The 12,615-nt window shown below is 47.2% G+C and overlaps 1 protein-coding gene across 4 annotated transcripts in view; it reads left to right on the forward strand.

Annotated features, from left to right (window-relative positions):
- Positions 1 to 11,906, forward strand: part of SLC29A3 (solute carrier family 29 member 3) — a 55,402-nt gene extending 43,496 nt beyond the window's left edge. For 3 of the 4 annotated variants that reach the window (XM_016195327.2, XM_060201312.1, XM_060201379.1), the window contains 2 exons: positions 2,696 to 2,858; positions 10,494 to 11,906. In XM_016195327.2, the coding sequence (XP_016050813.1) occupies positions 2,696 to 2,858; positions 10,494 to 11,148 (818 nt within the window). In that variant the 3' untranslated portion in view covers positions 11,149 to 11,906. The remainder of the gene's footprint in view (positions 1 to 2,695; positions 2,859 to 10,493) is intronic. The other variant, XM_060201443.1, reaches the window with a different exon arrangement.
- Positions 11,907 to 12,615: the final 709 nt, after the last annotated feature.

Raw genomic sequence — 12,615 nt, forward strand, 5'->3', positions numbered from 1 at the left:
CTCAACCAAGCAGCCCAACAGAGTCCCCAGGCATTAGCTGTATTAATCATGTTGTACTGGTTTCACCTATCTATTCAGAGATTTTTTTTTCCCATTTATTATCCCATCCACCTCACCATTACTTCATGGGATGAACAAGAATTAGCTCCTTTTTCAGGCAAATACACAGAGGCAGGCAGGAGCAGATTATCTGCTCACACAGAACCTGGGCAGCCTCTGACTCTTGGCCAGTATGTGTTGACCACACCCAAGGTTATGAAAACACAACAGAAAAAGTCGGGCACGTTTCCTGCCTCCAAGAAGTGAAAGTGTAACACAGAAGGGCCTCACACATGTTGGAAGCTTCCTATGTGATCCCTTCCCCGGCATCATCTCCTCAAGTCCTCAGAGCAGCCCTGCAGGGAGGTTTCCTTATCCCTCCAGGGGAGCAAACTGTGACTCCAAGAAGCCACAGGAGCCTCCAGGGTTGCAGTGAGTAAGTGGCAGTCAAGAGCCAGGTGCACATCTGTTTGGCTCTAGACTCATGGTCCACTGGGTTGTGTGTCTTCTGTTAGGGTAGCTGTGAAGCGGAGGTACCACATGGTCTCATGGCTCATATGTCAAAGCCCTGGGCAAGAAAGACTATCACATATGGTGAGGCAGGTGTGTATATGTGCAAGTGAGAGAGGGATGGCCCATGTGTGTGAGTATCTGAAGTGTGTCTATGGGGGCTGAGTGCTGGTGAGCCTGGTTGAGTGCACATGTTACAAAGTGCAAGGACCCGGGTTCAAGCCCCCAGTCCCCACCTGCAGGAGGAAAGCTTTGCGAGTGGTGAAGCAGGACTGCAGGTGTCTCTTGGTGATTCTCCTTCTCTCTTTTCCCTTTCCTGTCAATCTCTGGCTGTCTCTCTCAAATAAGTAAACATTAAAAAAAATGGAAGTGTAGGGGGCTGGGCAGTAGCACAGCGGGTTAAGCACATGTTGTGCAAAGTGCAAGGACCAGCGTAAAGATCCCGGTTCGAGCCCCTGGCTCCCCACCTGCAGGGGAGTCGCTTCACAGGCGGTGAAGCAGATCTGCAGGTGTCTGTCTTTCTCTCTCTCTCTCTGTCTTCCCCTCCTCGCTCCATTTCTCTCTGTCCTGTCCAACAACAACATTAATAACAACAATAATAACCACAATAACGATAAACAACAAGGGCAACAAAAGGGAAAAAATAGCCTCCAGGAGCAGTGGATTCATAGTGCAGGCACTGAGCCCCAGCAATAACCCTGGAGACAAAAAAAAAAAAAAATGGAAGTGTGTCTATGTAGCTGAGAGTATGTACATCTGTGTGGGTATATGTGGCAGCATGTGTGTGTGAGTGATTGTCTGTTTGAATATATGAGTGAGTGTGCATGTGAGGGTGTGAGAAAATGCGTGCATGTGTGTGTCCGTGTATTATGTTTTTGTGAGCATGTGTGTGAACATACAAAAGAGTGTTGCAGTCGTGCATATGTGTGTGTGATGGGGTATGTGGGAGTGTCTGTGTTCACACAGATATGGTGCCATGGGGTATGGCATAAGTTGTGTAAGTTCATGGGTGTGTAGCACAGTGGAATTTTTTTTGTTTGTCTTTTTCTTTGTTTGCAGAGCTGTAGCTTCACATGTGTGATTTGATGGTTTTTAGGACAGTTTTTCATCCAGAGAGAAGTAGAGTGGGAGAGATACCACAGCATCAGAGTTTCTTCTGGTGCTAGAACCAGGTCTGATGTGGTACCAGGGTTCAAACCTGCACTGCATGCATAGCAAGGCCTGCACCCTCCCTGGTGAGCTGTCTCTCCAACCCTGCACAGTGGGATTTTTTTTTTTTTTGCCTCCAGGGTTATTGCTGGGGCTCAGTGTCTGCAACATGAATCCACTGCTCCTGGAGGCCATTTTTCCCCCTTTTGTTGCTCTTGTTGTAGCCTTGTTGTGTTATTATTGTTATTGTTGATGTCATTGTTGTTGGATAGGACAGAGAGAAATGGAGAGAGGAGGGGAAGGCAGAGGAGGAGAGAAAGATAGACACCTGCAGACCTGCTTCACCGCCTGTGAAGCGACTCCTTTGCAGGTGGGGAGCTGGGGCCTCGAACTGGGATCCTTATACCAGTCCTTGCGCTTTGCACCACCTGCACTTAACCCGCTGTGCTACCGCCCAACACCCCACAGTGGGAATTTGTAACCAATGAAGCATCCCCTGGTCAAATAACTTTGCTTAAGAGGTGTAGGGGCCCCTTAACTTGGACATTCCCTGAGCTGCTTCTCCAGTTTCCTTGGTGGGGCTTTGGGGCTGAGGGTAGCAGAGTAGAACTCTCTGTGATACCTCATCCATGAATCTAAGATTCTGAACCCCACTAGTAAAGCAGTAAGAGTGTCCAGGGTGAGAGGTGAAACCAGGAAACAGGCTGATGTGACCTCCTTGCTGGCCACTCATCCCACCTTAGTCCATCGGAGAGAATTCCAAGGTCTGAGCTAGGGACCATGGACACCAGCACAGTTCTCTGACTTCAAGAGTCAGCAAGCTCCTGACAGCAGAGCCTCTCTGTGCCTGCCACGGCATCAGAACACTGTGAGGACTGCAATAGCTTTAGCAAAAAGTGGATTGTTATTTTGGTCCAAGAGAGAGGAGGCAGGCATGCGACACAGAGAAAGTGTGCCCTCCACTGACCTTTTCCATGGCGTCCTCTCTTCTTGGCAGGAGGAGCCATGGGGGGGACCATCAGTGCCGTGGCTGCACTGGTAGACCTGGCAGCATCCAGTGATGTGACAGACAGTGCCCTGGCCTTCTTCCTGACTGCGGCCATCTTCCTGGGGTTCTGCATTGGGCTCTACCTGTTGCTGCCCCGGCTGGAGTATGCCAGGTGAGACTCCCATCTCTCTCCGTCTTGTCTACATGCTTCCGTCTCTTGTTTATCATCAACTTGTGTTCTTTCAGCATCTAATTTGATGGCGTGTTTGTTGCCTTGTTTATTGCTCTCCATGCTGGAGTGTGCACACCCTAAAGGAAGAAGTTGTGTAGACTCTTGTCTCCTGATGTGCTTTAACCATGCCTGGCTCCTAGTAGTTTCTCAGTGAACTGGCTGAGCTGATGGATGTGAGAAGTTAGCTCAAGGCTGCACCCATGCCCACTCCCCACCCCCATGAGCTGGTGTGCAAGCTTTCAGACAGGAAGGGAAGGCAGTAGAAGTGGGACCCTAAGGAATGATGATGATACACAATACTGCGTTGACTGAGCTTGCTGTTGGCCTTACGTTGTGCTCAGTCTGGCCGACACACCTGCTCATCTGATTCAGCAAAACTAATCCCATCACTCACACGAGAGCCAGACTCTGAGAGGTTGAGCTATAACATTTGGGTCCCATAGCCTATTGGCAACACAAGCAGGATTTGAACCTGACACCTAACTTGTATTTTTAACCAGTGTTCTTCTGGGCTCCTCCACCCTGTGGCTCTCTTTTCTTACCTCTATTTTTTTTTCCACATGTTCCTCCTTGTTCTTTTTTTTTTTTTTTGTCTTTGTTTGTTTGTTTTTTAAACTTTTATTTATAAAAAGGAAACACTGACAAAAACCATAGGATAAGAGGGGTACAACTCCATACAATTCTCACCACCATTCTCACCACCAGAACTCCTTATCCCATCCTCTCCTGTGATAGCTTTCCTATTCTTTATCCCTCTGGGAGTATGGACCCAAGGTCACTGTGTGCTGCAGAAAGTTGAAGGTCTGGCTTCTGTAATTGCTTCCCCACTGAACATAGGCGTTGACAGGTCGATCCATACTCCCAGCCTGCCTCTCTCTTTCCCTAGTGGGGCAGGGCTTTGGGGAGGCAGGGTTCCAGGACACATTGGTGGGATTTGTCTGCCCAGGGAAGTCCAGTTGGCATCATGGTAGCATCTGGAACCTGGTGGCTGAAAGAAGAGTTAACATATAAAGCCAAACAAATTGTTAACTAATCGTGAATCTAAAGGCTAGAATATTGCAGATGAAGATTTGGTGTCTCCATTTTGTAGACAGTAGGCCTATTTTAGTTATATTCCAAAGGGCCCATGACTATACTAGTTTTTTTTTTTTTCTGAGCCTGATAACTGATATGCAGGTGGACCCAAGTTATTATCTGGTGAGATAATGTCATGGCTGGAGAAAGGACCAGAAAGCTGCATCAGGGAAGAGAGTAGCTCCCAAATATGGGAAAAGTGTATAAGTATTGTTGACTGTTAACTCCCATCAATTTGATCTGTATGTCACTCTTTTTAAAATAAATCTTAATGTTTTTCCCTCTCATGTTTCATTCTTGCCAAGGTATTTTCATGCCCATGATCTTATTTGATATGGGAACAGTGGGAGTTATGTCCCCCATTTTGTAGGTGAAGAACTTAGGCTGAGGCCAGGAGGGCTAAGATCAGGTTCTGTCTCTGTTCTTGGCCAAAGAAGCCTATTTTGAGTAGTTGGACTGAGTTATACAGTTATTATGTATGCGTTTCTTTCTTTTATTAGATTTTATTTATTTATTAATGAGAAAGGTAAGAGATAAGAGGAGAAAGAGAAAGAGAGGGAGAACCAGACATCACTCTGGTACATGTGCTGCTGGGGGTTGAACTCAAGACTTCTTGATTGAGAGTCTTGCTTTATCCAGTGCTACCTCTTGGATCACTGTTTCTCATTTATTATTTATTACAACCTTAAGCATTTGTGACTATATTTTCTCATTTTATAGATGAGGAAAATGAAACTTAGAGAATTAAGAAACAGGTACTTACCTAATGGCTGGAAGGCAGGGACTTGATTGAGCTCGAGCTGTTTCAGGGCTATACCCTTTTGTGCTGCATTCCCACTGGTGACCCTGAAGGTCTTTCCTTGTGGTCCCATGGGGATGGTCACCTTGCTCATCCCCAGAGCCCCTGCCTTCACCAGAACCCTGATTTCATTTGGGCAAGTGGCTTTCCCCAGTTGCAGGTCTATTCTAGCTTCAGCTCACCCTTCAGCTCCAGGAAGGCAAAAGGAGGCTAACAAGTTGACACAGTGTCCCCCAGTACCCCCCAGTTGGCTACAGACCCCTGAGTCTGCCCTCCCTTTCCCCTGTCTCTTCCTTCAGAATTTTCAACAAAAGTTGACCAGTTGTGCTCCATGGTGATGTCCTTAGGATTCCTGGGCTCACACTCCCTGGCCCCTTATTACACTATTTTTTAAAGTCACTGAATGAACGGGAATTTCCCGCCACTCCTGCTGTTTCCTGGTATCTGTTTCAGCGTGCGTCAGTAGCTCTGGTTCCAGCAGGGTGGTCAGCCTTCCCTGTTTGCCAAGGACTGTAAGGCTACCCAGGACCGGGGCCTTTCAGTGCCAAAACCAGCACAGTCTTGGGCAAACTAGAACTGTTGGTTATCTTAGTCTGTAGACTCATGTGGACACTGTACTTTCCAGGTGCAGTGGGGAACAGCCAAGGCTGTGCCACCTTGTGGAAATTTCTATTCCTTTGCTGATTAAAGATTAGTCAAGATTTCAGGACTTGCAAATATATATATTACACACACACACACACACACACACACACACACACACACACACACTACCCTACTATTGGTTTGCAATACCATATACATTTTGGGAATATGGCTTCTCACTTTTAAAGAGGCTAAGCTTCAGGGTACCCGCCACCAAAGTTCTAGTCCAGTTCGCACTGTCAGACACTCTGTGTCCCTCTGTCCTAGGACTCGTCTCCTCTCCTGGTATTCATCATATTCTTGCAGAGTCCCAGGATCACTTGGGTTATGATTTGTTCATTTTCTGGGGTTATTCATATTCCACATATGAGAAACACCATCCAGGACATGTATTTCACTTAAAAAGTGAAATAAATTAAAAAAAAAATTTTTTTTAAGTTATTCTGCTCAGTACTGTCACTTCAGCTCCCTCCCCAACCATGGTTTTGCAAAAGACAAGGCTCCTTTTTAATAGCTGAGTATATTCCAGTTGAGTAGATGTATTTTTTCTTTTATCTTCACTAACCCAGCAGTTATTGTTTAGTCCCCATATGTTTGAGGGCTTTTTTTTTTTTTTTACCTCCCTAGCTTCCTTTTTATGGTTAATTTATAGTTTTATTTTATTGTGATATGAAAAGGTACTTATTATGATTCCAGTCTTCTTAAATTTATTGAGACTTGGGCGGGGGAGATAGCACAATGGTTAAGCAAAGAGACTCATGCCTGAAGCTCCCAAGTCCCAGGTTCAATTCCCCACACCACCATAAGCCAGAGCTGAACAGTGCTCTGGTTAAAATAAAAATAAAAATTAAAAAAGAATAAAAAAATTATTGAGACTTGTCTTGAGTCACATTATGAGCACATATATATCTTATTTATTAGAGACAGGTAGAAATTGAGAGGGAAGGGGGAGACAGACATAGAGACCCCTGTAGCACTACTACACTGCTCATGAAGCTTTCCCTTCCAGGTGGGGACTGGGGGGGTTGAGTCTGGGTCCTTGCGCATGCTAATGTGTGTGGCCTACTGGGTGTGCCGCTGCCCAGCACCCTGTCATGTGTCTTATCCTTGAGAATGTTCCATAAGCACTGGAGATGGATGTTTTAGGTATTTTTGAGATGGAAAGCTCTGTAAATGTCTCCTAATCCCATGTCCAGCTCCTCACCGAAGGCTGTTATTTGTGAATGTTCTCTATCTGGTTAAAAGATGGCTGGATTTATAGGAAGTCTTCTGAGGACAGCTCTACCCACAGGGCTGCTCAGACTGCATCTTACCTCAAAGGGAATCCACAGATGCTGTACCCAGAAGGGTCTGGCTGGGCCTCTCCATCCTGCCCAGGAGGAACTGAACCCCCTGTAACCTTGGGTGCCTCTGTGGTAGGGACTGGAGGCTGAGGGGTGAGATTAGACAGTGAGGTTTGAAGGAGTTTTGAGGAAGAGCTTCAACCAGAGGAACTTGGTGGGGAGCCTTCTCAGTGCAGACTCGAGGCAAGGACGTGGTGCTGAGTAGAAAGGGAAGTACAATGATTCTGTCCCTAAACAGCAATTGTGAAACAAAGCAGGACTCAGGGTAGAATTGCCCCACTCAGCATCACATGGAAGAGTGACTCTGGGGAGCCATCTGCCCACTGGCTGTTATCTGTGTGTGTACATTCAGGATGAGAAGACCCGTGGGCTTCAGAAGCCCCTGATTCAGAACTGCTCCCCCCCTCTTTTATTTTTCTTCTTCTTCTTTTTTTTTTTTTTTTGTCTCTAAGGTTATGTCTGGAGCTTTGTGCCAGCACTATGAATCTACTGCTGCTGGTGGCCTTTATTATTATTATTATTGGATACGACAGAGAGAAATTAAGAGAGGAGGAGAAGATAGAGAGGGAGAGAGAACAAGAGACACCTGCAGACCTGCTTCACCACTCATGAAGCTTCCCCACTGCAGGTGTGGAGTGGAGGCTTGAACCCAGATCCTTGTGTGGGTCCTTGCGCTTCGCACTATGTGCACTTAACCTGGTGCGCCACCACCCGATACCCTGAACTGCTCCAATTTATAGCGAAAACGGAGGACCAGAAAAGGAAGAGTCTGGACTAAGATCACGCAGGAGGCACAAGTAGGGCTGAAACCAGAGCCCAGCTAGCCCCAGGCTACTGTTCTCCCACATGCACACTAAAGCTTTTATGTGAGGTTTGTTCATACACTCAGCCAACATCCCCTGCTTTTCAGATACTTGATGCCCAGAGAGGCTGAGTGACAACAAGCCAGCATGGGTCAACCCTTTGTCCTGGTCAGAGCAGCAGAAATGGAAACAACTACTAATACTCACTGCTGAAATATGAAAAGAGATACTTCAGTAGATTAGTAATCCTATACTTTCTCCTTATTTATTTGGTTTTTGTGGAGCCAGGGCCTTGCACTTGCAGGATTTCAGTGCACCAGAGCTGACTTACTTTCAGTCAGAGAAAAAAGAGGAAGAGAGAGATACCACAGTACTGAGACTTTCCCCAGGGCCTTAGCACTAACATGTGGTGTCAGGGCTTGAACCTGTGCTAAACACATGGCAAGACTCATGCCCTGCTCAGTGAGCTATCTCTTTCTAGCCCCTCAACAGTTTTCTTCTGAAGGTCTGTTCTGTCCCAGGGATATACCCAGAAGTAGCCAAACATGGTCCATGACACAGACAACTGTTGTGTTGTTGTTGCTGCTGCTGCTGCTGCTGTTTCTGATGTTTCACTGGTCCAGGCTGACTTTTTCAGATAAAGAGACAGAGGGAGAGAGGGAAAGTCACCACAGCACCAATACCCCAACATACACACCCGCAACCCAGGGCATATGCGTGACAGGGCAGGCACCCTCTCAGGTGGGAAGCTGGTTTCTACTGGAAACACTAGATGGTAAACCAGGACACTAATTCAGTGACCACTCATTGAGTGTCAGTATTTTTACTTATTTTTTAAAAAAATAAACAGGTATTCTCATAGCAATTAAAAAGGAAGGTGACTTAATGAAAGTGGGTGAAAGGTACGGAGCAGAGATAAATTGGCTCTACCTGTTGTGGAGAATGTTTTACGAGTATCTTTCAACATGCTAATGCTTTTGATCTAGCAGTGCCTCTTCTAGAAATCTACCCTACTGATCTAGGATTTATCTATACTGCTATTTATTATAAATTTGTTTGGAGTAGAGATCAGAACTCACCTCAGTGTCCATCAGTAGAACAGTTAAATTGTGTGTACCCATAAAGTCAAATCCTATTAAGGCAGCACAGCAGAGGCAGTGCTGCGCATGTCTGTGAGAGGGTGGCCACACACTACTGCTCTCAGACAGCTGTGTGTGTGCATTGATATGCAGTGTTATGCATGTGTTTGGGCTGTTAGACAATATGTATAATTAATAGGATGTGTTCCTGAGTTGTACTGGTGCAGGAAATTTTTACAGTGGGGATAATTTGATTGCACTTTGGCTTACGCATGCTCTGTGGCTCTGGATTAGAGTAGAGCTCTTGTCTTACTACAGATGAGGCCCTAGTTGATCATTGGCACCTCATGTGTGCACCAAGGCACACCAACAAAACCCCATGGATGGTGGAGAGGTGCTTTGGTCAATCTTCTCTCTCAAAATATAGTACAAAAATTGGACTGGGACGACATCCCATTCTTATGATGTATGTGTGAGGTTGTAGGTTTATTTTCCAGCACCACCAAAGAAATACTTAAAAAAAAAATAGAAAAAGAGAGAAAGAAAGGCAGGAAGGAGGGAAGGAAGCAAGCTGAAGGAAGGAAGGAAGGAAGGAAGGAAGGAAGGAAGGAAGGAAGGAAAGAAGGAAGGAAAGGAAGGAATCCCTGGTGGCTAGGGAAATAACTCAGCTGATAGAGAATTGGTCTTACAAGGCTGAGATACTCTTTGTTCCCCCAACATTGCATGTTACAGAGTAGTGCTCTAGCTTGCCTCTCTGTCTGTCTGTCTGTCTGTCTCATGTAAAACTCTCTCACACATGTAATCAATAAAAAAAAAATCTTAGAAAGAAAAGAAGTGTAATACTATGTGTGTGGTATGGCTGTGTGAGTGTTGGTGTTGTTTGTATGTGAATGAAACTATTCAACAGATATTCAGTGTTCAGTCTCCCTGAGAAGTGAGACTAGATGTGGGAGTTCTCATTCTACTGTCTCATTTCTGTACTGTGTCTGGGTCCATTGCAGGAAGCATGAATGAATATGTACAAACACATACATGATTTATTTTATTTTTGCCTCCAGGGTTATTGCTGGGGCCTGGTGCTGGCACTAGGAATCCACTCATCCTGGTGGCCATTTTCCTTTTTCCTTTCTTTCTTTCTTTCTTTCTTTCTTTCTTTTTTTTTTTTTTATTTGCTAGGACAGAGAGAAATTGAGTGGGGAGAGAGGAATACACCTGCAGACCTGCTTCACCACTGGTAAAATGTCCTCCCTGCAGGTGAGAAGCAGGCGGGCTCCAGTCTGGGTCCTTGCATGGGTCCTTGTGCTTAGTACCATGTGCTCTTAACCAAGTGTGCCACCACCGGGGCCCGTGATTGAATTCTGGAGGGTTTGAAGAGATGAGGCAGAGCATCACTCTGGCACATGAGGTTCAGGGAATTGAACCCGGAGCCACATGCTTGAGAGTCCAACACTTCATCTACTGTGCCACCTCCCAAGTTGCAAGAAACCTTATTTTTAAAATGGCTTTCTACTTTTTTCTTTAAAAAACAAACAAACAAAAACACCTGCAAAGCAAGCCTGGAGCCCAGGTTTACCCTGTGGTGGTGAGTGCTGGGCTTGCTCTGTCACTGCTTGTGCCACAGCTACCACCACAGAACAGAGTGCAGCCAGCCCTCCAGGCAGTGCTGAGGCAGGCAGGCCAAGGACTGTGCAGGCCTTCGTCTGACCACCTTCCCGGACACGTCTCAGGCTGTACACCTGGGCGGGTCCGTCTTTGTCTTGCCCGCCCTGACCAGGAAATCCCAGGTGACTGCTTTCAGGGTCTTCTGACCATGTGCCCTCTCTCCCCTAAAGGTACTACATGAGGCCCGTGAGGCAAGCCCACGTGTTTACTGGTGAAGACCACCTGCCCCAGGACTCCCCCCAAACCCCTTTATTGGCTCCCAGATCCAGCGACTCCTCAACACCACCACTCTGCCCCATCCTGAAGAAGACCTCTGGCCTCGGTTTCTGCATCATCTACCTCTTCTTCATCACCAGCCTCATCTTTCCTGCCGTCTCCACCAACATCGAGTCCCTCAACAAGGACTCGGGCTCACTGTGGACCACCAAGTTCTTTGTGCCCCTCACCACCTTCCTCCTGTACAATGTCGCTGACCTGTGCGGCCGACAGATCACAGCCTGGGTCCAGGCGCCAGGACCCAAAAGTAAGGTGCTGCCTGGGCTTGTGCTCCTCCGGACCTGCCTCGTCCCGCTCTTTGTGTTCTGTAACTACCAGCCCCGGATCCACCTGCAGACAGTGGTCTTCCGGTCTGACGTCTACCCAGCAGTCTTCACCACCTTACTGGGGTTCAGCAACGGGTACTTGAGCACCCTGGCTCTCATGTATGGACCAAAGATAGTGCCCCGGGAACTGGCGGAGGCCACAGGCGTGGTGATGTCCTTTTACGTGTGCTTGGGCTTGATGCTGGGTTCAGCCTTCTCTGCCTTGCTGGTGCATCTCATCTAAGAGGGTCCACGGCAAGAACATCACTGCTGTGCGGTGCATGAGGGCTTTGGGAGAAGGAGGGCTGGAACCCAGCTTGGTGCAAAGAACAGAGCATACTTAGTTCTCCTCTCTCCCCAGGAGCTGCTGACCTGCCCCATCCCTGTGCCAAACAGAAACACTCTGGACACTTGAACAGAACAATTCCTGAGAGGGCAGACTGTAAGACACTGGAGTAATAAGATGGCCATCACAAGTTACAGTCACAAAATGGGGGGTGCACTTTACTGACACTTAACATCTGATCTTTAGGGCCCTTCTCTAATGTTGCCAGTGTTGCATTCTGAGCTGTTACAAAGCAAGGGCTAAACCCTGGGCTGATTGCCTGCCTTCTCTCAAATGACTGGATTCTCAGCTCTCCCTGGAGTGGAAGTCTCCCTGGGGCCATCAGTATTCAAATCCACATTCCTAGCCTGTCCAGACCACAGCTTTCTGTGAGAAACAGCCATACACCAGACTGAGAATCCCAGCAAGACTGACTTTCCAGGAAGCCCTGATTCCCTAAACTTGGGCTCTAGAGGGCCTCTGTCTACTAAGGATCAAACGTTGTCAACCCTGGGTTTTCAGGGACCCTTAATGTGGTCTGTGACTCAGATCAGGGTGTGATCTTCTTATGTTCCTGATTACAGCATGCCAAGCAGTTGGTTCAAGGGCATAATTACAGCATGCCAAGCAGTTGGTTCAAGGGCATAATAAATATGATAGTCTTATTGGTATCTGTACTAGGCTCTGAGCATTCTCAAATTGGGTAATTTGAAGATATTTAAAGAGTGGCTGTAGGAACCCCAGGGGGTTGTGCATTTTATTCCAGAACTAGTAATACTGAAACCATTCTACACCAGGCCTGAAAGGGCAAGGGGGTGGGGGGGGGCACAAAGAGCCTGCTGTGCCAGATAAAGTGTGGCCTCTTCCTCCCATCTCCTCCACTTCCCAACCACAGCCAGGGAACAGGCAGGAAGAACAGAAAGGCCTGGAGGCACAGAAGGTATCCAGTGAGGCCGACAGCCCCTTCACCAGCCCCTTCACTTGCCTGAGCTAGTTGATTTTAACATCAGTAGAACTTGAAAGCTGTGGTCAGCAGAATTCAGTGCTGCTTTGTCCTGTTGGTTTGGGGTGGTTTGTGTATATTGACACTGTTGTTTCAGAAAGTGGCCCTCAGCTTCTGTGACCTCACGCATTCATGATTGCGTGACACAAATGCTGATTTATATTGGGGCTGGGGCATCCCTTCAAGGCCTCTGCAAGGCTGTTTCTCAGGGGAGCAGCCTGCCTTGGGAATTAGAGGGAAAGAAGCTCAGTCAGACGAGGAGTTCTCACAGAAGAAGAGTGGTACGGAAGGAACAGAGTCTGCCCCCAAGAAGTGGCAGTCCTGGAAGCCATAAATCAAGTCTCTCCTCTGGAGAACACCAGCTGTGGGCATCCTGCATGCAG

This window comes from Erinaceus europaeus, chromosome 1 (assembly GCF_950295315.1).
Source record: "Erinaceus europaeus chromosome 1, mEriEur2.1, whole genome shotgun sequence".
In the NCBI taxonomy this organism is placed as follows: Eukaryota; Metazoa; Chordata; class Mammalia; order Eulipotyphla; family Erinaceidae; genus Erinaceus; species Erinaceus europaeus.